Here is a 21,336-nt window from a genome sequence, read left to right on the forward strand (position 1 = left end):
ATGTTGTTGGGGGATGTCCCACGAATGTTGATTAAGTTCTGTCGGTTGATGGAATTGTTGAGCTCTTTCATGAATGTGGGGTGGGAGGTGGCCCAGTTGCTGCTGAGCAGTGGTAAAGATCCTGACTCTTCATTTTTCTCCCTCTAATACCATCTCAGAGAGGAGGGAGGGGGTACCTCCCTACCATTAAGTGGGGGTGGAAGTCCAGGTTCCGCACACAGTTTCCACTAACACCATATTGGGTGAGAGCCTTCTGCCCACTGGGAATGAAAGTCCCAGCTCTCTACTTGGCCTTCTCTGATATTATGTCAGTAGAGGGAAGAAAGGGGTAGCCGGATCCCTTCATAGCTTGGCTTGAGAGGAAGTCTAAGCTTTCCCCTTAGCCTTTGCAGGCAGGGGTGGTTGCGGGGCTAAAGTATTTTTCAGGTGTTTTGGCTGGAGTAGAGCCATTGTTTAAGTTTTCTGTCTTCCAAGGCGGCCCTTTTCCTTGTCTTTCTATTTAGAGAGAGCAGCGGGCTTTTTGGGGAGGACTTTGTGCATGTTGGCACTTCTAAGTTGCCTGCCCCTCTAGTATCCAGTTTGGGGTAATGAGGAAAAGAACAAAAACCAAAACCAAAACTAGGGAACGCACCACCGTGTTGTTACTTCACTCCCAAGATCCCCAGCCAGTATACCTTCCCTCTACTTTTCAGACACTTCTTATGTTTTTTAAATATATATTGTCCAGGGTTTTAAGTTGTACTTAGCAAGAGGAATAGCATGTCTATTCTGTCCTCTTACGAAATCCCCTGTCCTGTTTTCATTGAAAGCCACGGGGTCTATTTGGGTAATATCCTGGTGGGGGGTCAAAGTTCTTACACTTGCATTTGACAGAAGATCCAACTCAAATTGGTTATAAAAACGTTGGAATTTATTCTTGCTTCCAGAATGACTCCAAGTAGGACTGAAGTTTATGTTGGCTAAAGGGATGGATGATAAGCTTAGAAAATTAGCCCTAGGAAACTGGCTCAGTCTTGCACTAAGGACTCAGGATCATATTGGGTTTATTAGTGGGATAGTCACACTTTGGGAACCAGCAAGCAGGAGTCTAGAGTTTCAGGGCACCTGGGTGGCTCAGTCGGTTACGCGTCTGCCTTCAGCTTGGGTCATGATCTTGGGGTCCTGGGATTGAAGCCTGCATCGGGCTCCCCACACAGTGGGGAGTCTGCTTGTTCTTCTCCCTCTGCCCTGCTCCTGCTCTCTCTCTCTTTCAAACAAATAAAAGAAATCTTAAAAAAAAAAAAAAAAAAGGAGTCTAGAGTTTCCAGAACAGGGGACAGGAAGCAGGAGGGTATACAAACTCCTGTGGAAATGTCTAAGGAAAACATACTAAACATACTATTTGAAAAGATAACTAACATTTAGTTAGAAATAAAATTTCCTGTTTCTAGATTTTGTGTATACTTGTGAAGATTTCCATGAAATATTAATTGACTAAAGTGAATAAAAGCAACGTACAGAGCAATGGTACAGTATGCTGTTTGTACAAGGGACAATGAGAGTGCTGTAAGTACACATAATTGCTTCATTATGAGTAAGATAGCTCTGGAAGGACAAACATAGCTAACAGCATTGTTACCTACTGGGAAGAGAACTGGGTACCTGGAGAACAGGAAGGGAGATTTTTCAACTTACACACTTTTGCCATCTCTTGAATTATGAACTATGAGAATTCTCCTGTTTCTCTTTCAACATCCTCTTACCATGGTTCCCCTTCAACCACTTCAGATCTTTTAAAAAATTTACTTGCAAGAACTACTTATATATCCTGAAGAAAATAAATCATTTTTAGATATACGTATTGCAAATATCTTCTCCACTCTATTCCTTGCACGGTACTCTCTTCTGTCTTTCCGCGTCTTAAATTTAATGACGCCCAATTTATCAACCTTTCCCTTTAGGGTTGGTACTTTCTGTGTCCTGGTAAAAAGTATTTCCCTAATCCATGGTCACAATATTGTGCTGTTATTTTCTAGAGTTGGACCTTTCACATTTAGGTGTACTTTTGAATTGATTTTTTTGTACGTGGTAGGGATCAAGGCTCATGACCCACCCCTACCCCTTATAGGCATTCAATTGATCTAGTACTATTTACTGAAAATAACTTTCCTATTGCTTTATGGTGGCTCCTTTCTGGGGGGAAAATATGCCTACATGCCTGTGGGTTTGTTTCTAGCCTCTTCATTTCCATTCTTATATATCGCCGTTTTAATTCTGTCCTTTTAATTTATAGTAAGTCTTGATAACTGGAGCATACATTCTCCAGTGTACCGACCACTTCTCCCCACCCCAACAGGCCACCGAGAGAGTGCACGGCACCCAAACCACGACCTTCCGAATGTCCCCTCCGAAAGATGAAAAGAAGGCACTTAGGTAGGAGACAGCCTTTCAGACCTCGGAGCCCTGCGCTTCCTGCCGGCCTCCGTAGGAACGCACGCCCAACACGCACGCGCAGCCCGAGGGCCGGGATTGGACGGAGCCTCGCCGCCTCGGGGAGCGAAGTCTCGCGTCACTTCCGAGGCGGGAGGATGAAGTTGATTGACCATGGTCACAGAAGCGACCAGGTAGGGGCTGGGGAGGAAGCGACCTCGGTGGCGAGGGGCGGAGGGACGGGCCCGGAACTGAGGCGCGCGGGTGTATCCCGACTCGAGTGCATTCCCAGCCCAGGCGAAGGGAGGGAAGCGGGTGTAGAGGCCGGGCGGAGGCCGCTGACCCTGAGGGGCACGCCGCGCCCCTGGGCTTGCCTCTGGCCGCCCGCCGCCCCCCAGCTCTGATGGAAGACTCAGTTCCGGCGCTTACGCTCGCGTCTTGCCTCTGGCGCTTCTCCTTTGGGCCGCTGGCGCCTTCGGTGAGGTCCCGGTGGTGGTGTGTGCGGCTGGAAAGGGCTGTCGCGAGGCGGCGGACTCGATTCCGCACCCACGTCAGTGAAGCCCCGCGGCAGCGGGCGTGACTCAGGCTGGAGCGCTAGAGGCTGATGGCACTGGAGCCTGGCGTTAGAGACCTGGGATTAGCAAAGCAGAGCCCCTATTTCACAAGGCAGGGGAGAGTATTGACTGTGGAGCACCCGCGGGAGGGGGCTGGTTTACGTATCTTACTCCATCAGTCCTTGCTCCGCCGCTTCCTGCCTGTGCGACTTTGGGCCAATGTCTTAAATTCTTGGCGCCTGGGTACTCAGCAGTAATTTTGGGAATAATACGCCCATGTTAGTGAGGTGGTTGTGAAACGTCAGTGAGATTGCCTGTAGAGTGCACCCCGCCTAGTGTCTGGCACATAGTACTTACCCAATAAATGGCACCTATAGAATTCTATTTTAATTTGCCTTGGTACAGTGACTTGAAAGGTGAGAAGTTACTTTTGAAGTAACTTCTGGGCTTCATATACACCTACGTTTAGTGAGCTAATACTTGATTCTTGTAGTGGAATTGCCAGGAAGTGCTTTTCGCGTCTTCCAATCTGTATGGCGTGGGGGGGGGCGGGGGGGGGCGTTGGTGGTGAGAACAAAGAGGAAGTCAGTTTCTAAAGGAGTGGCAGGGGGGAACAGCTTGATGACCCAGAGATGCAATTAGTAAAAATGATCTAATTCTTCTGAAGGATAGGGAGGGGAACTAACTTACGATTGTTGTCTCTTGTAGATACCTCTCTTACTCCTCACCACAAAAGAGTAAAGTGGATGGTATCATTGATATGCTTTCAGGGGAGTTATGGAAGCTGAGATTACATACAACAAATAATGGGGGAGGCAGGCTTTTAGAACTTGGCCTCTATAAAACCTACTCATCCTAGTACAAGGGTTGCCTTTGAAGAGGTCCTTGTTAAAGAAGTTATATTTAAAAGGTAATCTGGAGCCTTGTCATAATATAGCTTATGAGCATACAGAGGTCTCTCAGCTTTTTCCTAAGGTGATGATGCTTTCTCCTGAGGCTTATGGTGGAAAGGAGCCGAGATGGGCGGAAGAAGTAGGGTCATGACTGGGTGTCGGGCAGGAGTTACCACTAAGGCTGAGGGCTGCTTCTTGCTGGGATTTTCTGGGATGACCTTTTATTATCCCCAAAGACAGTGTGGTGAGGCTTCCAGATTAACAGTTGACTGTAGTTTGTGTAGTCCCAATAGGGCTTCCTTTAAAAGGAGGCATTATAAAAATGGATATGCATAAATCATGTTTTGCTGAATTAATCTTTTTCAGGAAATAGAAGACCACCTAATTTGTTCTGTTATTTTCCTTTGCAACATTAGAAGCTTCTTTAGGATCACTCCTTTTATTCCTGGGTGGAGGGTTTCTTTTATTGTAGAAAACACAGACTTAAAAAAAAAAATTATACCATTGGAAAGGATCTTCGTTGTAATTTTTTTCCGGATTATAGATTGATTAGCGATCTGGTAGAAACACTAAAACAGTTACCATGTGTTAAATTTATGTTATATGCTGAACCATTTACCCGAGAGGGAAGTACTATCTTATTTTTTTTAATAAAGAACTGTTTATTTATTTTAGAGAGCACATGTGTGCTGGTTGGGGGGAGGAGCAGAGGGAGAATGAGGAAGAGAATCTTCAGGAGACTGAAGCAGGGAGCCTGACACAGGGCTCACTCCAACAACCCTGAGATCATGATCTGAGCCAAAATCAAGAGTCAGATGCTTAACTGACTGAGCCACCCAGGTGCCCGGGGAAGTACTATTTTAGTTCCATTTTTTACAGATGAAGAAATTGAGGCTCAAAGAAGTTGAATGATGTGTCTAAATTTGGAGAATCTAAGGGAGAACAAAACAATGTTAAAGGGGGGTATCTTGGGTAATGTAGAATACAGCAGGAAGGGAGAGAAAGGTTACCCTCAGATGCTGGAGAACACTGGAATGAAGGGGAGCAGAGGGAGAATGAGGAAGAGAATCTTCAGGAGACTGAAGCAGGGAGCCTGACACAGGGCTCACTCCAACAACCCTGAGATCATGATCTGAGCCAAAATCAAGAGTCAGATGCTTAACTGACTGAGCCACCCAGGTGCCCGGGGAAGTACTATTTTAGTTCCATTTTTTACAGATGAAGAAATTGAGGCTCAAAGAAGTTGAATGATGTGTCTAAATTTGGAGAATCTAAGGGAGAACAAAACAATGTTAAAGGGGGGTATCTTGGGTAATGTAGAATACAGCAGGAAGGGAGAGAAAGGTTACCCTCAGATGCTGGAGAACACTGGAATGAAGGGACATTTTCTCATTAAGGCATGGAGTTTCCTACTGGGAGGGAAGGACACTTATCTTAAAGGCAAAAGTCCGTTGTTTTATCTGCATATCCCTGGCCAAGGTCAGCACAGCTGGACTGAGCTGGACTGAGCTGGACTGGTTTTGAAGTGCAGGTTTGGAACCCTGCTGCCCTGCAGTAATGGAATGATGATGTACTTTGCTTTGAAAGAACCTGACACACGTATACAAGAGTGTGCGGGCCACATAAATGTATGCTCACTTCACATCCAAAAAGATTCTTGGCTTTATAAACAGATCTATTTGAAGGTTCTTTTATTTTAATTTTTATTTAAACATTTTTTCTTATTTTTTAAAAATTTTAATTCCAGTGTAGTTAACACAGTATTATATTAGCTTCAGGTGTACAATATAGTGCTTAAGCAATTCTGTATATTACTCAGTACTCGTCAAGATAAATGTACTTTTAATCCCCTTCACCTATTTCACCCATCCCCCCACCCACCTCCCTCTGGTCACCATCAGTTTGTTCTCTATAGTTAAGAGTCTGTTTTTGGGGTTTTTTTCCCCCTTTGTTCGTTTGTTTTGTTTCTTAAATTACACATGACTGAAAACATACAGTATTTGTATTTCTCTGACTTATTTTGCTTAGTGTTATATTCTTTAGCTCCATCCATGTTGTTGCAAATGGCAAGATTTCATTCTTATTTATGGCTGAATTGTGTATATAATCCATTACATAGATGTGTATATACACACACACACACACAATAAGCATCCTATACAATATACGTATGTATACGTTTTGTACAATATATGCAATATGCATATAATATACATATATAATATATATTGTATATATATATGGAATATGTCAAACACACACACACAGTGCATTGTGTATATACACCACATCTTTATCCATTCATCTATCGATGGACACTTGGGGGGCTTCTTCTTCTTTTTTTTTTTTTTAATTTATTTGACAGAGAGACAGCCAGTGAGAGAGGCAACACAAGCAGGGGGAGTGGGAAAGGAAGAAGCAGGCTCCCAGCAGAGGAGCCCGATGCGGGGCTCGATCGCTGGGATCACGCCCTGAGCCGAAGGCAGACGCCCAATGACTGCGCCACCCAGGCGCCCCTACACTTGGGCTGCTTCTGTAATTTGACTATTGTAAATAATGCTGCAGTAAACATTGGGGTGCATTTATCCTTTTGAATAAATGTTTTTGCATTCTTTGGGTAAATACCCAGTATTGCGATTACTGGATCATAGGGTAGTTCTATTTTTAATTTTTTGAGGAACCTCCATACTGTTTTCCACAGTGGCTGCACCAGTTTTCATTTCCACCAACAGTGCAAGAGGGAACCTTTCTCTTCACATCCTCGCCAACACTTGTTTCTTACGTTTTTGGTTTTAGCCATTCTGAAAGCTGTGAGGTGATTATCTCATTGCAGTTTGGATTTCCATCTCCCTGGTGATGAGTGTTGTTGAGCATCTTTTCATGTGTCTGTTGGCCTCTGGTTGTCTTTGGAAAATGTTTGTTGATGTGTTCTGCCCATTTTTTAATTGGGTTATTTGCTTTTTGGGTGTTGAGTTTTTTAAGTTCTTTATATATTTTGGATACTAGCCTTTTATTGGATATGTCATTCGCAAATATCTTCTCCCACTCAGTAGGTTGTCTTTAGTTTTGATTGTTTCCTTCATTCTGCAGAAGCTTTTTATTTTGATGTAGTCTCAATAGTTTATTTTTGCTTTTGTTTTCCTTGCCTTAGGACACACATCTTTTTTTTTTAAAAAAGACTTTATTTGAGAGAGAGAGAGAGAGAGCATGAGCAGGGGGAAGGGGTAGAGGAAGAGGGAGAAGCAGACTCCCTGCTGAGCAGGGAGCCCGATGTGGGTCTCAATCCAGGGACCCTGGGATCATGACCTGAGTCAAAAGCAGACACTTAAGCGACTGAGCCACCCTGGCGCCCCATAGGACACATATCTTGAAAGAAGTTGCTGTAGCTGATGTGAAAAAAATTCCTGCTTGTGCTCTCTTCTTCAGGGTTCTTTTAGATAATACATTCCTATAGTGTACTTAAAATAATTTATTTAGATTTGCAGTTGTATGTTTGTATAAAGAGTGTTGTGTTTGTGTTCTAGTTAAGAGCATGGAATGTGCCTTCCCTAACATAGATTCCTCTTTTCCTCCATAATAATAGTAGCTAACATTCATTGAGTGTTATGTGCCAGACTTTATGCTAAGCATTTTATTGGATTATTCAATTCTCACGATAACTCCATAAAGTAGGAATGGTTATCTTTATTTATAGAGGAGGAAATGGGCTCAGAGATGGTAAGAAATTTATCCAAAGGCACAGAGCTAGTAAGGGCAGAGCCATTTCTATGTACTCCAAAAGCTAGTGCTTATCTGTGTATTTCATTCCTTCATTTAGCAGATATTTATTGAACACACCTACTCTCTACCAGCAATATGCTAGGTGTTGGGGATACAGTGATGGCCAAAACAGACACAGTCCCTGCTGTCAGGTTGCTTCTAAGTCTAACAATGGAGATAGGCAGAAAAAGAATTACAAACTAAATAATAATTACAGTCGTGGTACATGCTATGGAGGACGGTAGAGGGTGCTATGAGAATGTATAATGGGGCCATTTGGCAGTGGGAGGGAGTGAGGAGAGACAGGGGAGGCTCTATGAGGAAATATCTAGCTGAGACCTTTAAGGACTGAGTTGGAATTAAATTGGGCAAAGAGAAGCGTGAAGAGCTACCAGGGGGAGGGAAGGGCATGTGTGAAGCCTCAAGAATAGGAGGAGCTTGTGTCTTACCATCACTGTGTGGCCGAAGGATGGCAAATGTTGCCCAAGTGTAACACAAAATGTAGGTAGGGGTCTTATCGTAAGAGCAGTATCACTCCCCAGTCTTGGTTTTTTTGCTTCTCAGAATTTATAATCAGCTCCACAAACCATACCTATTTTCCAGCTCTGATTAGAGTCCAGCCTCCTTCTTCAAACATGTGGTTAGATTCTGGTTGCCCACAGAATGTGGATTGAGGATGAGAGGAGGGATAAATACCTACATGGGAGACTTAATTGGCATTGGTAAATTTTATTACAAAGCTAAATAGACTGAGTGCCAATATTTTGTTTCATCATATTGTCTCTGGTTTGCAAAATGATTTAACATTTTATAGCCCCACTGTGGTCCACACTGTATATCAGCCACCTAGGATACAAACATATAAGGACTTCTTTTCCTTCACCATGCATATTTTAATGTTTTATTTGCCTTCCATTTAAGATGATGCAGGTTTTTTAAGAAAGATTTTATTTATTTATTTGAGAGAGAGAGAGAACAGGAGCAGAGAGAGGAGCAGAGAGAGAGATAGACAGACTCATGCTGAGGGTGGAGCCCGACGTGGGGTTAGATCCCACGACCCTGAGATCATGACCTGAGCCCAGATCAAGAGTCAGACGCCCAACTGACTGAGCCACGCAGGTGCCCCTAAGGTGCTGCAGTTGTTTTATCAACATTATTCTTCAACATGTATTTATTTAGCATTTATTATGTGCTAGGCACTGGGCTAGGGATACAGCATGAGCAAATAGTCATGGTCTCAGTTGTCTTAGAGCTTAAGCTCCCATTTGGGGCTTGAAGGCAGAGAGGGAGGGAGGGAGTCAGGTTGAAGAGGTAGGCTGGGGTCAGACCCTGCAGGCCTCATAGGTCACGCTCATGCCAAGGATTTAAGGCTTATCCTAAGAATGGTGGGAAGCTGTTGAGGAATTTCAGTCACGAGAGTATCATCAGCGGGTCTGAGTTACTAAAAGATCAGTTTGGCTCCTCAGTGGAGGCAAAAGTCAACGGATTTGACGGCTATTTCGGAGGCAGGATCAATAGGGCTTGGTAATATTTTCACTCTGGGATGAGAAGGGAAAGGGAGGTATCGGCCAATTCTTCATTTTCCGGCTTGTGCTTCTGTGATAGGAAACCCTGGAGGAAGAACATGAGTTCAGCTTTGAAAAAGATGTCTTTGAAATAATCCAAGTGCAGGTGTCACAAAGGCAATGTTACAGGAGGGTCTGGCATTCACATGACAGTAATCGCCTAAGGCCCTAAAAAAACTCTTGTCGGGGAGGAATTTTTTCTCTTTCTTGTATTGAGGGAGCCATCAAAGTCAGGAAAGTGACAGTGAGGCAGCCCAGCAGGGAGTAGAATTTCTCCACATTTATGTCGGAGAAAAGTTAAGATCTGCCCACCTAAGAAATTGTCTCCACAAATGTGGAATGAAAGAAACTAGTTCTTTTGTTGAATAAGCATTAACCCAGACTGGGATACATCACAAGTAGTCCGCTAATGAGATTGCAAAAACAAAAAAGAAATCCTGCCATTTACAATCCACTACATACACAGTGTCAAGATTAATGGTAATCTTGTAAGAAGACTTGACAGCACCATTTGATGTACACGCTCTCATAATTTCTCCTAAATTCACCTGGTAATTGGGGTGGCCATCTGTACTAATTAATTGCCTTTATCTGAAGGAAGAGTAAAACCTTTCCAATCTCAGTGTGCACGTTAATAGAGGTGTGTAGGCTAAACTCCTACCACGACTGGGAGAGGGGGCGCTGTCTTCCTGGGTATTTACATTTAAAAGAGATGGCTTCTAGGACCTTCAGAAAAACATTCCTGAGTGCAACTAGCTTATTTAACCTTTAAAAAGATTTGCATACATATCGAAGGACAGAGGAAAGTTTTATAAATACTGGGTTGTTCAAAGAAATGCTCTAAGAAAAAGGAGGGAGGCAAAAAGATCTCTTTCCCTTTTGGCAACAGAGAAAAGTCAATTTTAAAAATTTACTTATGGTGCAGTAAAATGTTGGACTGAAGCACACACAGAACAGGGATTATTCTGAAGATGACTTTTAAGTGAGTTCCACGTAGTTTTGCCTGGTTAGGATGCCCTCAAATGGTCAAATGTAGCCCATAATTTCTTGTATATTTTTCTTTCTCTTTCTTTCTTTCTTTCTTTCTTTCTTTCTTTCTTTCTTTCTTTCTTTTTTCTTTTTCTTTTTCTTTCTATCTCTTTTCTTTCTTTCTCTTTCTTTCTCTTTCCTTCTTTCTCTTTCTTTCTCTTTCCTTCTTTCTTTCTTTCTTTTTTCTTTCTTCTTTATTTTTCTTTCTTTCTTTCTTTTCTTTCTTTCCAGATTTTAGNTTTCTTTCTTTCTTTCTTTCTTTCTTTCTTTCTTTCTTTCTTTCTTTCTTTCTTCTTTTTCTTTTTCTTTCTATCTCTTTTCTTTCTTTCTCTTTCCTTCTTTCTTTCTCTTTCTTTTTCTTTCTTTTCTTTCTTTCTTTCTTTCTTTCCTTCTTTCTTTCTTTCTTCTTTATTTTTCTTTCTTTCTTTCTTTTCTTTCTTTCCAGATTTTATTCATTCATTCGACAGAGAGACAGCCAGCGAGAGAGGGAACACAAGCAGGGGAAGTGGGAGAGGAAGAAGCAGGCTCCCAGCAGAGGAGCCTGACATGGGGCTCGATCCCAGAACGCCAGGATCATGCCCTTAGCCAAAGGCAGACGCTTAACTACTGAGCCACCCAGGCGCCCCTTGTACATTGATTTAAAGAAAAATGTAGAGCTGGGTCGTCCTGGTAGTTTCTAGCCAAAACTCTTGTCTCTCATAGTTAACCCTTCCAGGGCTTGTCTTGTCCTCCTTAATGTCAATAATGTCATTTCTTAGTCCTACCCAATGTTAAAAAAAACCAAAATTCAAATAAGTAAAATTTAAAGATTTTATTAGCTTTATTCAATGATTCATGAATCAGGCAGCATCCCATCTAGCAGACAGAAAGGGGCTCCAAGGAACTGTACAAAATGAAAGACTTTTATTAGCAGAAGGGAGTGGGAACAAGGAAGTTATACTAGCAAAAAGTGGATTGGTTTTGGCAAGGTCGCTTTCCTTTAGGGGATGGCAGGGGTCTATCAGACAGATTACCTCACTAATGCTGACCAGGTGATTCCTGAGTGACTGGCTTAAGACCCCACTTCTGGAAGAGTCTGAGACTGTAATTAAGCTAAGATTTGGTTTGGTGATGTGGGGCTTAGCAAACATGACTCAGTTTTGGGTCTTTTGTCTGTTTTTAACCCCAGTTATACACATATGAGACCTTTCTTTGGTAGGTAATGTTAAGATTTTAATGCAGAAATGAACTTTCCATTAATCTATTCTGGAAAGCTATAAACTTGAGGATGGAAATTGAGGTTGAATGGCAAATAAATTTAGCTTGGAAACTTCTTGCCACCCACCAAGGTAGGAAATTGGAAATTGAATAAATGCTTTTAGATTCTGCCTGAGCTCTCCTTCCCATCTCCGGAAGTTCATGGTAACCTGAGACTTGTCTGCTCATCTGGTTTGTGGAGGGAGAGGTCTGCTGATAGCAGCTGAATTAATGGGACATTGCTTACAAGTAGTTTAGCTTGTTTGCTGTAGCTAGAGCTTTATTTTATCAAATAAGGTCATGTGTGTACTGGGAGCACTAAGTTTTGAAGGGAGGTGTAAGATTTTCCAGGTTTATATGAGTAGTACTTAGCAGTTGTTAAACTGGAAACTGTATTAGGAAACTACTGTTGCTTCAAAATTCTCTGAGTATGGTATTATAGGCCAGATTGGCTTAAAACATTAGCTAAACCGAATCAAGGAAATTGTACTGAGTTCCTATTAAGTGATTAGTTTGTTTATATTCAATTCTTGCATAAATGCCTTTGTATTTTGTTTGGGTGATTGCAGCCGAATATGGGGATCTATTCATCTAGACAGTATTAAAATTCTTCCTGTTTAAGGCTCCAACTAAAGGATTACTAATATTATTATTATTTGCCCCCTATTTAGTGCACTTAATGTGGACTTTAGAGTCTGAATACCTGGTTCAACTCTCTGTTCTTCCATTTGCTAGCTATGTGACTTCAAGTGCTTTTCTCATTTAGCAAATGGAAATAACTATCATACCTACCTCATAGGATTGCTATGAGGAGGAAATGAGATCATGGGTATGGACTATGTAGCCCAGTATGTTGCAAACACTAAAAAAAGTTAGTTATTGTTATTAATATTTTTCTTTACACAGTAGCCATATATGGTAACAAGCTAAAAGTTACTTTTTTAAAGTACAGTTTGGACATTTGTATAATATTATTGTTTCACTCCATTAAAGTTGTTATGTGTGTTAGAAACGTCACAGAATAGGTAAAAGATTAATTATATTAGAAATAGAAATACATTTCTGGTTTGAGGAGTTGGGATATCTAGTAATTTCTACCATATCTTCAAGGGAATGCAGGATTGTGACATTGTATCTTATAGCATTCTGTAATGTATAAAAAGCATCTGAAAGCAGCATTGTCCCTCTTCTCCTCTCAGTTGCCAGGTCTTTACAAAGGGCAGGCTTTTTTCTCTCTTCTTAACCTGTAGATTAACAAATTGTGACAAATATAGTGGTTCTTACATACTATGCATGCACCTCCCAAGGGCCCAATCCAGTAGGTTGCACAACAGTGTTACAACTTTTGCTCTCCACTGACTTTCTGGGATAGCGATTGGGGCTTGAAGTTCCAGCTCCTGAAAACTAGGAGATAGGAGTACCGCGAGGGAGCCCAAGGCGTTCAGGTGTTCCGTTTACTCATTTCACATATGCTGCCCATTTGTTCATTCAGTCAACAATATTTACTGAACACCTACTTTGTGTCTGGCCCAGGAAACAGAGAATTGATGGGCATAAGCCACCAGAGAGTTCACATGTGGACAGATAAGTACAACCAGGTGTTCCCAGAGCTCTGGCCTGAGGCACCAGACAGTTCCGGGCTTTCCCCTTGATCTGATTTCCAGGTTGAGAAACACTCACATGAGGTAAACATGCAACAGCAGAGAATGTTTCTGGCAGCTCGGGTAAGTAATTCCAGTGGACCCCACTCATCACTTTATAATATATCAGGAACTGTTCACCTCTTTATCTCTTATTACTGTCTTGAGATGTGTGTAGAATGAGGATTATTTCCTTATTTTATAGGTGGGGAAGCTGGGGTCCAAAGTGGAAAATAAGTTCCATTGTAGAACAGGAAATAAATGGTGGCAACATTTTGGCTCCACCATTGCTCTACCATGTAGCAATTATAGTGATTTGCATTTCATTTGTAATGCTGGACTGCCTCAGTTTAAGGAATCTAGACGTAAGAAAATCCATATATACTAATTCACTCAGGTTTAAGAGGTGAATATTCACATTGCAGAAGGATTTTCTAGCAAAGGTAGGTATTCTAACTTTGGTATCCAGATGTACTTATGATGGTTTGTGGATTTCCTGATATCATTTCCACAGTTTATTTGTATAAACTTGTATTTTAGCAGATTCAGCAGTAGTAAGGTTTCCAAAGGAATCTATTCCGAGAAAAGGCAGAGAATTTTAAAAATTCAATATATAAATTTAAAAACTATGGTACTTAATTTTCCCTAATCAGTGTTTCTCAGACAGTAATGTCCCCCAAAAAAATTGTTTAAAGAGATAAAATTTAAATGCAGCTTTGTAGGAAAATATCTGTTATGTTCCTCAGCGTGTTGTGTGGTAGAATATCGTACTATGTAGAAGTGTCTCAATTAATGAAAAGGAGGTTCAAAAAGAGAAGGTCACTTCCTTGTTAATTGGTGGATAAGGAGAAATGAAATTTAAATGGTTACTTTGGCCACCCATAAGTGCTAGACATAGCAAGGAAGATTAATTCATCCATTTTCTTTGTTCCTTCTTTAAAAAAGAAAAAAAGATTTTATTAATTTATTTGTCAGAGAGAAGGAGCGCACAAGCAGGGGGAATGGCAGGCAGTGGGAGAAGCAAACTCCCTACTGAGCACGGAGCCTGATGTGGGACTTGATCCTAGGACCCTGGGATCATGACCTGAGCCAAAGGCAGACACTTAACTGACTGTGCCATCCAGGCATCCCTCCTTTGTTCCTTCTTTTCACCCTTTCTGACATTACCTACCAACTTTCTAAGTAGATAACCCAGTAATTGTAGAGATAATTGCTATCATTTCTAATCCTTCCTACAACTGTGTGAGGCAGGTGTTAGACATATTTTGCAGATAAGGAAACTGGCTGAAATATTAAGTAACTTGTCTAGAGATACTTACCTAGTTAGTCTGATTATTGGTATTTGAACCTAGGTCTGCCTGGTTCCAAAGACAGTTTGCTATGTTATATCTAATTTGAAATTATCGTCATACCTGTCATTTATAACTCAATAGAAAAATGGTAGCTGGAAACTTCATCTTAGGTAAAAAGCAAGAGAAATTTAAAGAGAAATTATTTATTGGAAAAAAAACTACTAAATAAGAAACAAAATTTGGTTCTGAATTGTATCAAAAGGAGGATGTGGTTGGACAATTGTAGCAACTGACACCAGGCCAGGGATACTGGATAAAGTGAGGAAATGTAATTTTTGCAACAAGAAGCAAATTTCACAGTGATCTAGTATCTTTTTTTTTCTTCCCATAAACTGGAAGTTAAAATTAATTGCTTTTTTTCCCTCAACATTTTAAACTTAACTCGGCCACACATCACCTCTTATAAGCCATCTCTTTTGAAAGTTTTTTTTTTTTTTTTATAAANTTTTTTCCCTCAACATTTTAAACTTAACTCGGCCACACATCACCTCTTATAAGCCATCTCTTTTGAAAGTTTTTTTTTTTATAAATTTTTTTTTAAGATTTTATTTATTTNATAGACAGCCAGCGAGAGAGGGAACACAAGCAGGGGGAGTGGGAGAGGAAGAAGCAGGCTCACAGCAGAGGAGCCTGATGTGGGGCTCGATCCCGTAACGCCGGGATCACGCCCTGAGCCGAAGGCAGACGCTTAACCGCTGTGCCACCCAGGCGCCCCCCCAGAAAGTTTCTAATTGACATGCAGTATTGGTTATGAAGATATTCAGATAGGATGATTTGAGAGACAGAATTTCCATTTGATTAGGTTTGTGTTATTATTATCAGTTTTAATTTTTAGCAGTAGGAAAAAGTCCATTAAGTCCTTGAGATGAGGTTGGGAAGACTTCCGGTATGGTAAAAAGGTTGCAAATTTCCTCAAAAAACCAACTGTAAAACAGGACAAATTTGTCAAAAGCAACCGTTTCAGAGGTCTGGAAATTGACCAAAGACACACAGCAAATTGAGAAGCATTTATTCATGAAAAGCATAGAACATTACGTGAGACCAATGGGAATCTGTTGTGTTCCTGCCTGGGCTCCTCCCATCCCATCCCATCCCATCCCCCCAGCTCAGTTAGTCTAGTAGTTCAACCAGGTGACTAGTTGTCTCACTGTTAGAGGGGGCTAACTATTTGGAACAGAACGGGGCGGGGTGGGGGAGAACCATGCCCAGCAGCTTTGTCAGTAAAGCTACTGATCTTAATTGAGAAGTGAGTGGGGAAGACCAGCAGCTTTTGTAGTCTTAGGTTTTTGGCCCTGGTTGGCCAAGCAGTGAACCAGTAGACTAGCTAGAAATTTGACAGGTCCTATTAGTGAGACAGGCATAGATAGGCTTGATAAACCCCCACATACTCTAGATGACTGGAAAGCTACATGTATGAGCACGGTTTGCTAGAGAGGCCCAACCTGTCCACACATCCCTGGATGACAGTGTGCAAATACAGAGGAGTTATGAGAAAGCTTGATGAAAAGTAAAAGCTGAGAAAGACTTGAAAATTGCTTGAACTTTGAATGTACTTCCCATACTACATAGATCCATCTGCAAAGGGCAGAAGCTGTACTTGTCTGAGGTGTTTGTGCACAAATACTGACATATAATGATCATTAAGATATTCAGATAACCACCAGAAGGAATCCAAGCATAAAAATAAAAATAAGAAGAAAAAAAGAAAAACTGAGCAGAGACATCAGTGGCCACACACTGGGGGTGAAACAAAATCCATAAGTTTAGTACAGGCAAATTATTAAATTTTAAAAGTCAGCTACTCTACCAGTCTTCAGAGGAGAAAATGAGAATCTGAAGTTGCTACAATGTAATATCTAAAATAGCCAGTTTTCAACAAAAAGTTTATAAGACACGTTGAAGAAAACAGGAAAGTGTGACTCATACGTAGGGGAAAATAGCAAAAAGAACAAAGGTTGAAGACATATTAATAGAGCCTCAGAAATCCCTGGGACAATATCAAGTGTACTGTTATTTGGGAGTCCCAGAAAAAGAGAGAATGGGGCAGAAAAAGTATTTAAAGAAATAATGTCCCAGGACATCTGGGTGGCTCAGTTGTTAAGCTGCTGTCTTTGCCTCAGGTCATGATCCCAGGGTCCTGGGATTGACCCCTGCGTCAGGCTCTCTGCTCAGTGGGGAGCCTGCTTCTCCCTCTGCCTTTTCCTCTTCACTCCCCCAACCCCCGCTCATGCTCTCTCTCTGTCTGAAATGAATGAATAAATAAATATTAAAAAAAAAAAGAATGTCCCCAGATCCCCAAATTTGATGAAGAGCATTGTATTAGTTTCTTATTGCTGCTATAATAAGTTTACCACAAATGCAATAGTTTAAAACTCCATAAATTTATTATCTTATAGTTCTTGAGATCAGAAGTCCTAAAATCAGGGTGTCAGCAAAATTGTATTCCTGTTGGAAGTTCTGGAGGGACTCTGTGTACTTGCCTTTTCCAGCTTCTGTAGGCCATCAGCATTCATTAGCTCAGGGCCCCTTCCTTACATTACTCTAACCTCCACTCCTGTTGTCATATCTACTCAATGACTCATCCCTCTTGCCTCCCTCTTATGAGGACTCTTGTGATTGTATTGGGCCTGCCCAGATAATGTGAGATAATCTCTCCATCTTGAGATCCTTAATTAATTGCATCTGTAAAGTTCCTTTTACCATATAAATAAGATAATATACTCATAGTTTCCAGGGATTAGCATGTGGACATCTTTGGGGGATTTTATTCAGGCTACTATAAACATCAGTATATATATCCAGGAAACTCAGTGAACCCCAAGTAGGGTAAACACAAAGATTCTCACCTAGATACATCATAGTAAAACTGTTGAAAGCCAAAGATCAAAGTTAAAAGCAATAAGAGAAAAATTACTCCTCACACACAAGGGACAACCCTGTGATTAATGGCTTAACTTCTCATCTTAAAGAGTGGTGTTGGAACTTCTGGTTTCTTATTCAGCATGTAAGGAGGTTAGAAGTTGCCCTTCCGTTCTAATAAGTAAAAACAAGAACAAGTGGAAAAATCAACCAACTCTTAGGTCCATCAGAGTCATGAGATCACAGAGCAAACTGTTGTCACTAAAATTGGCAAGAAGGGTGGATACAGAGAATCACATTTATTGGATAAGTACTGCTGCAGGAAATCCTGAACTGTAATTGACAAATTGCTGGAACCTCAGTGTGGGCAAATTTGAGAGTTAAAAACTGGAGGGACCCAGTCTAAACAGGGCCCCACAGTTTTGTGAGTTTTGACTCTAGGAGCTCTACCAGGCCCTCACAGTGGATATTGGGAGAAAAATTCCCCTGTGCTTCTGTTATGGGGAGGGAAAAGTAACTGTTTTGAAATACACCAGAGCATTTTGTTCTTTACAGACCTGCACTCAGGAGAAACTGTTTTATCCAGGGAACTCAGAGAAAGGGACATACTCAACTCTAGCTCCCTCTAGTTATCCTGCCCTACCTAAGGAGGGGGATAAAACCCTGAGAACCACTGATGAAGTTCACAGTTCGGGGGATAGGCTTGCCAAAAGACTAGATCTGATCATAGAGCCAGAGCATGGTTCCGCTGCCTCTGCATTCCTCAAGGCCTATTTACTGCAGTTCTTTTTAACCAGTACATCATTTCTGCCTTTCAAGAAAACATTACAAGGCATACTGAAAGACAAAAAACACAGCTTGAAGAGACTGAACAGCATTAGAATCAGAGTCAGATATGCCAGGAAAGTTGGAATTATCAGACTGATAATTTGAAAACTATGATTAATATGCTAAGGAGTTTAAAAGAAAAAATAGACGACATGCAAGAACAGATGGATAATATAAACAGAGGTAGGAAATCTAGGAAAGAATAAAAAAGAAGTGCTAGAGATAGAAAACACTCTAAGAGAAATGAAGAATGTCTCTGATGGGCATGGCTGAGGAAAGAATCTCTGAGCTTGAGCATATGACAGTAGGAACTTTCAAAACTGAAAAAGCAAAGAGGCAGAAAGAAGTATATAAGAACTGTGAAACAACTACAAAAGATGTAACATATGCATAATGGGAATACCAGAATGAAAAGAAAAGGAATCAGAAACTATATTTGAAGCAATAATGATAGAGAATGTGCCCAAATTAATCAGAGACACCAAACCACAGATCCAGGAAGCTCAGGGAATACCAAGTAAGGCAATACCAAGAAAATCTCACAACACCTAGGCATACTGTTGTTAAACTTCAGAAAATCAAAGATAAGAAAAAAAAAATCTTCAAAGAAGCAAAAAGCCACCCCCCCACACAAAATTAACTTACCCATAGAGGAACAAAGATAAGAAATACATCTGATTTCTCCTCAGAAACCATTAAGCAAAAACAGAATGGTGTGAAATTTCCAAAATGTCAAGCGAAAAAAGCCTGGAAATTTTACACAAAATTTTTAAATTTTTATTTATTTTTTAAGTAATCTCTACACCCAACTGGGTCTCAAACTCACAACTTGGAGATCAAGAGTCATATGCTCCATTGACTGAGCTAGCCTTGTGCCCCCCAAATTCTAGAATTCTATACCCTGGGAAGTTATCTTTCAAAAGTGAAGGAGAAACAGACTTCTCAGACAAACACAAATTGAGTGTTTAGTAGACTTTTTGTCAGTAGACTTGCCTTGCAAGAAATGTTAAAAGAAGTTCTTCAGAGAAGGAAAATGTTATAGGTCAGATACTCAGATCTATGTCAAAGAAGAAAGAGCATCGGTGAAAGTAAAATAAAAACTTTTATTTTTCCTGTTCTTAATTGGCCTAACAGGTAACAGTTTGCTCAGAATAATAATAGGAAAAATGTATCAGTTCGTGTGGATATGCTTATGCATAAGTGAAATGGATGACAGGAATGATGTAAGAGATGGAAGAAAGGAATTAGTATTTTATCACTTGCATTATCTGTGAAGGGGTATAGTGTTAATTGAAAGTGGGCTTGGATGAGTTATAAATATATGCTGCATTCCATAAGGCAACCACTAAAAAAAGTTTAAAAAGAAGTATAATTGATATTAAAAAAAATGGAATCATATAAATGCTCAGTTAAAACTCCAAAAGGTAGAAAAAGTATAGAAGACAAAAATAGGAGCAAAGAATGATTACAACAAATATAAAGCGGTAACAAATATGGTAGATATTAATCTAACTATATAAATAATCACTCCAAAGATCAGTGGTCTATATATACCAATTAAATAAATTTTCAGAATGGATCAAAAAACGAGACCCAAAAATATGTTGTCTACAAGAAATCTATTTTAAATATAAAGACATATAGATTAAAATAAAGGGATGGAGAAAGATATATCATGCTAACACTAATGAAAAGAACTCAGGAGTAGCTACATTAATTTTAGAGCAGACTTCAGGGTAAAGAAAGTGATCAGGAATAAAGAGGGGCACTACATAATGATAAAGAGAGTAAAAAATACTCCCAAGAGGCATAACATTCCTTAATGTGTATGCACCTAACTACAAGGTGTCAAGGTACACGAGGCAAAAACTGATAGAACTGCAAAGACGAATGACTAATCCACTATTGTAATTGAAGACTTAATACCTCTCTATCAGAAATGGACATAATTCACCAGGCAGAAAATCAGTGAGAACATATTTGAAGTTAACAGCACCATCAATCAACTGGATATAATTAACATCTATAGAATATTTCATCCAACAACAGCAGATTACAAATTATTCTCAAATTCACATGGAACATTCACCAAGATAGATCACATTCTGGGCCATAAAATACAACAAATTTAAAAGAATAGAAACCATACATCATCTGCTTTCGGGCCACATTGGAATTAAAGTAGAAGTCAGTAACAGATAGGTAGTTGGAAAATGTCCCAAAATACTTGGAGATTAAACAACACACTTCTAAATAACATGTGGGTCAAAGAAGAAATCTGAAATTTAAAAATACTTTGAACTAAATGGAAATGAAGATCAATTTATCAGAATGTGTGGAATGTAGTGAAAACTACGCTTAGAAATTTATAGCATTGAGTGCATATATTAGAAAAACAAAGAAAAATCCAAAGTAAGTAATTTAAGCTTCTACATTAGGAAAAAGAACAAATTAAAAGTAAGCAGAATAATAATGATAATTGGAGTAGAAATCCAAATGAAATTGAAAAATTTCAATTGATTTCAATTAATAGGAAATCAGTAAAGAAAATCAAAACCAAAAGGTGATTTTTTTGAAAGAGATCAATAAAATTGATAAGCCTGTAGCCAGGCTAACTAAGAAAAGGAAAAAAAGACATTGGTAATATCAGAAGAGAAAGAGGAAACATCACTACAGGTCTCATGGAGATGATACTAAAGGAATATGAACAATTCTATGCCCACATATTTGATAACCGAGATGAAATTGACCAATTATTTGAAAGACAAAATGTGTCAAACTCATACAAGAGGAAATATACAGTCTAAATAGGCATATATCTGTGAAAGAATTGGGATTAATAATGTTCCAAAGTAGAAAGTACCAGACCTGAATGAGTTCACTGGTGATTGTGCTAAACATTTAAGAAATTTTGCCAGTTCTTTACAATCTCTTCCAGAAGACAGAAGCAGAGGGAATACTTCCTAACTCACTCTGTGAGGCCAATATTACCCTGATACTAAAACTGGACAAAGAGATTACAAGAAAATAAAACTACAGACCAAGATCTCTTATGAACATATATGCAGAAATCCTCAACAAAATATTACCATTTCAAATCAAGCATTGTATAAAAGAATTATACACCATGACCAAGTGGAATTTATCTCAGCATGTAACGCTGGTTGAACATTCAAAAATCAATTAATAGAACCCATCACATTAACATACTA

General features: G+C 40.0%; 1 protein-coding gene across 1 annotated transcript in view; it reads left to right on the forward strand.

The window, feature by feature from the left end:
• Window positions 1–2,545: 2,545 nt before the first annotated feature.
• Window positions 2,546–21,336, forward strand: part of DHRS7B (dehydrogenase/reductase 7B) — a 57,900-nt gene continuing 39,109 nt past the window's right edge. The window contains exon 1 of the mRNA XM_011236892.3: window positions 2,546–2,603. Coding sequence (XP_011235194.1) covers window positions 2,584–2,603 — 20 coding nt within the window. The 5' untranslated portion in view covers window positions 2,546–2,583. The remainder of the gene's footprint in view (window positions 2,604–21,336) is intronic.

Source organism: Ailuropoda melanoleuca, chromosome 17, assembly GCF_002007445.2.
Source record: "Ailuropoda melanoleuca isolate Jingjing chromosome 17, ASM200744v2, whole genome shotgun sequence".
Taxonomy (NCBI): domain Eukaryota; kingdom Metazoa; phylum Chordata; class Mammalia; order Carnivora; family Ursidae; genus Ailuropoda; species Ailuropoda melanoleuca.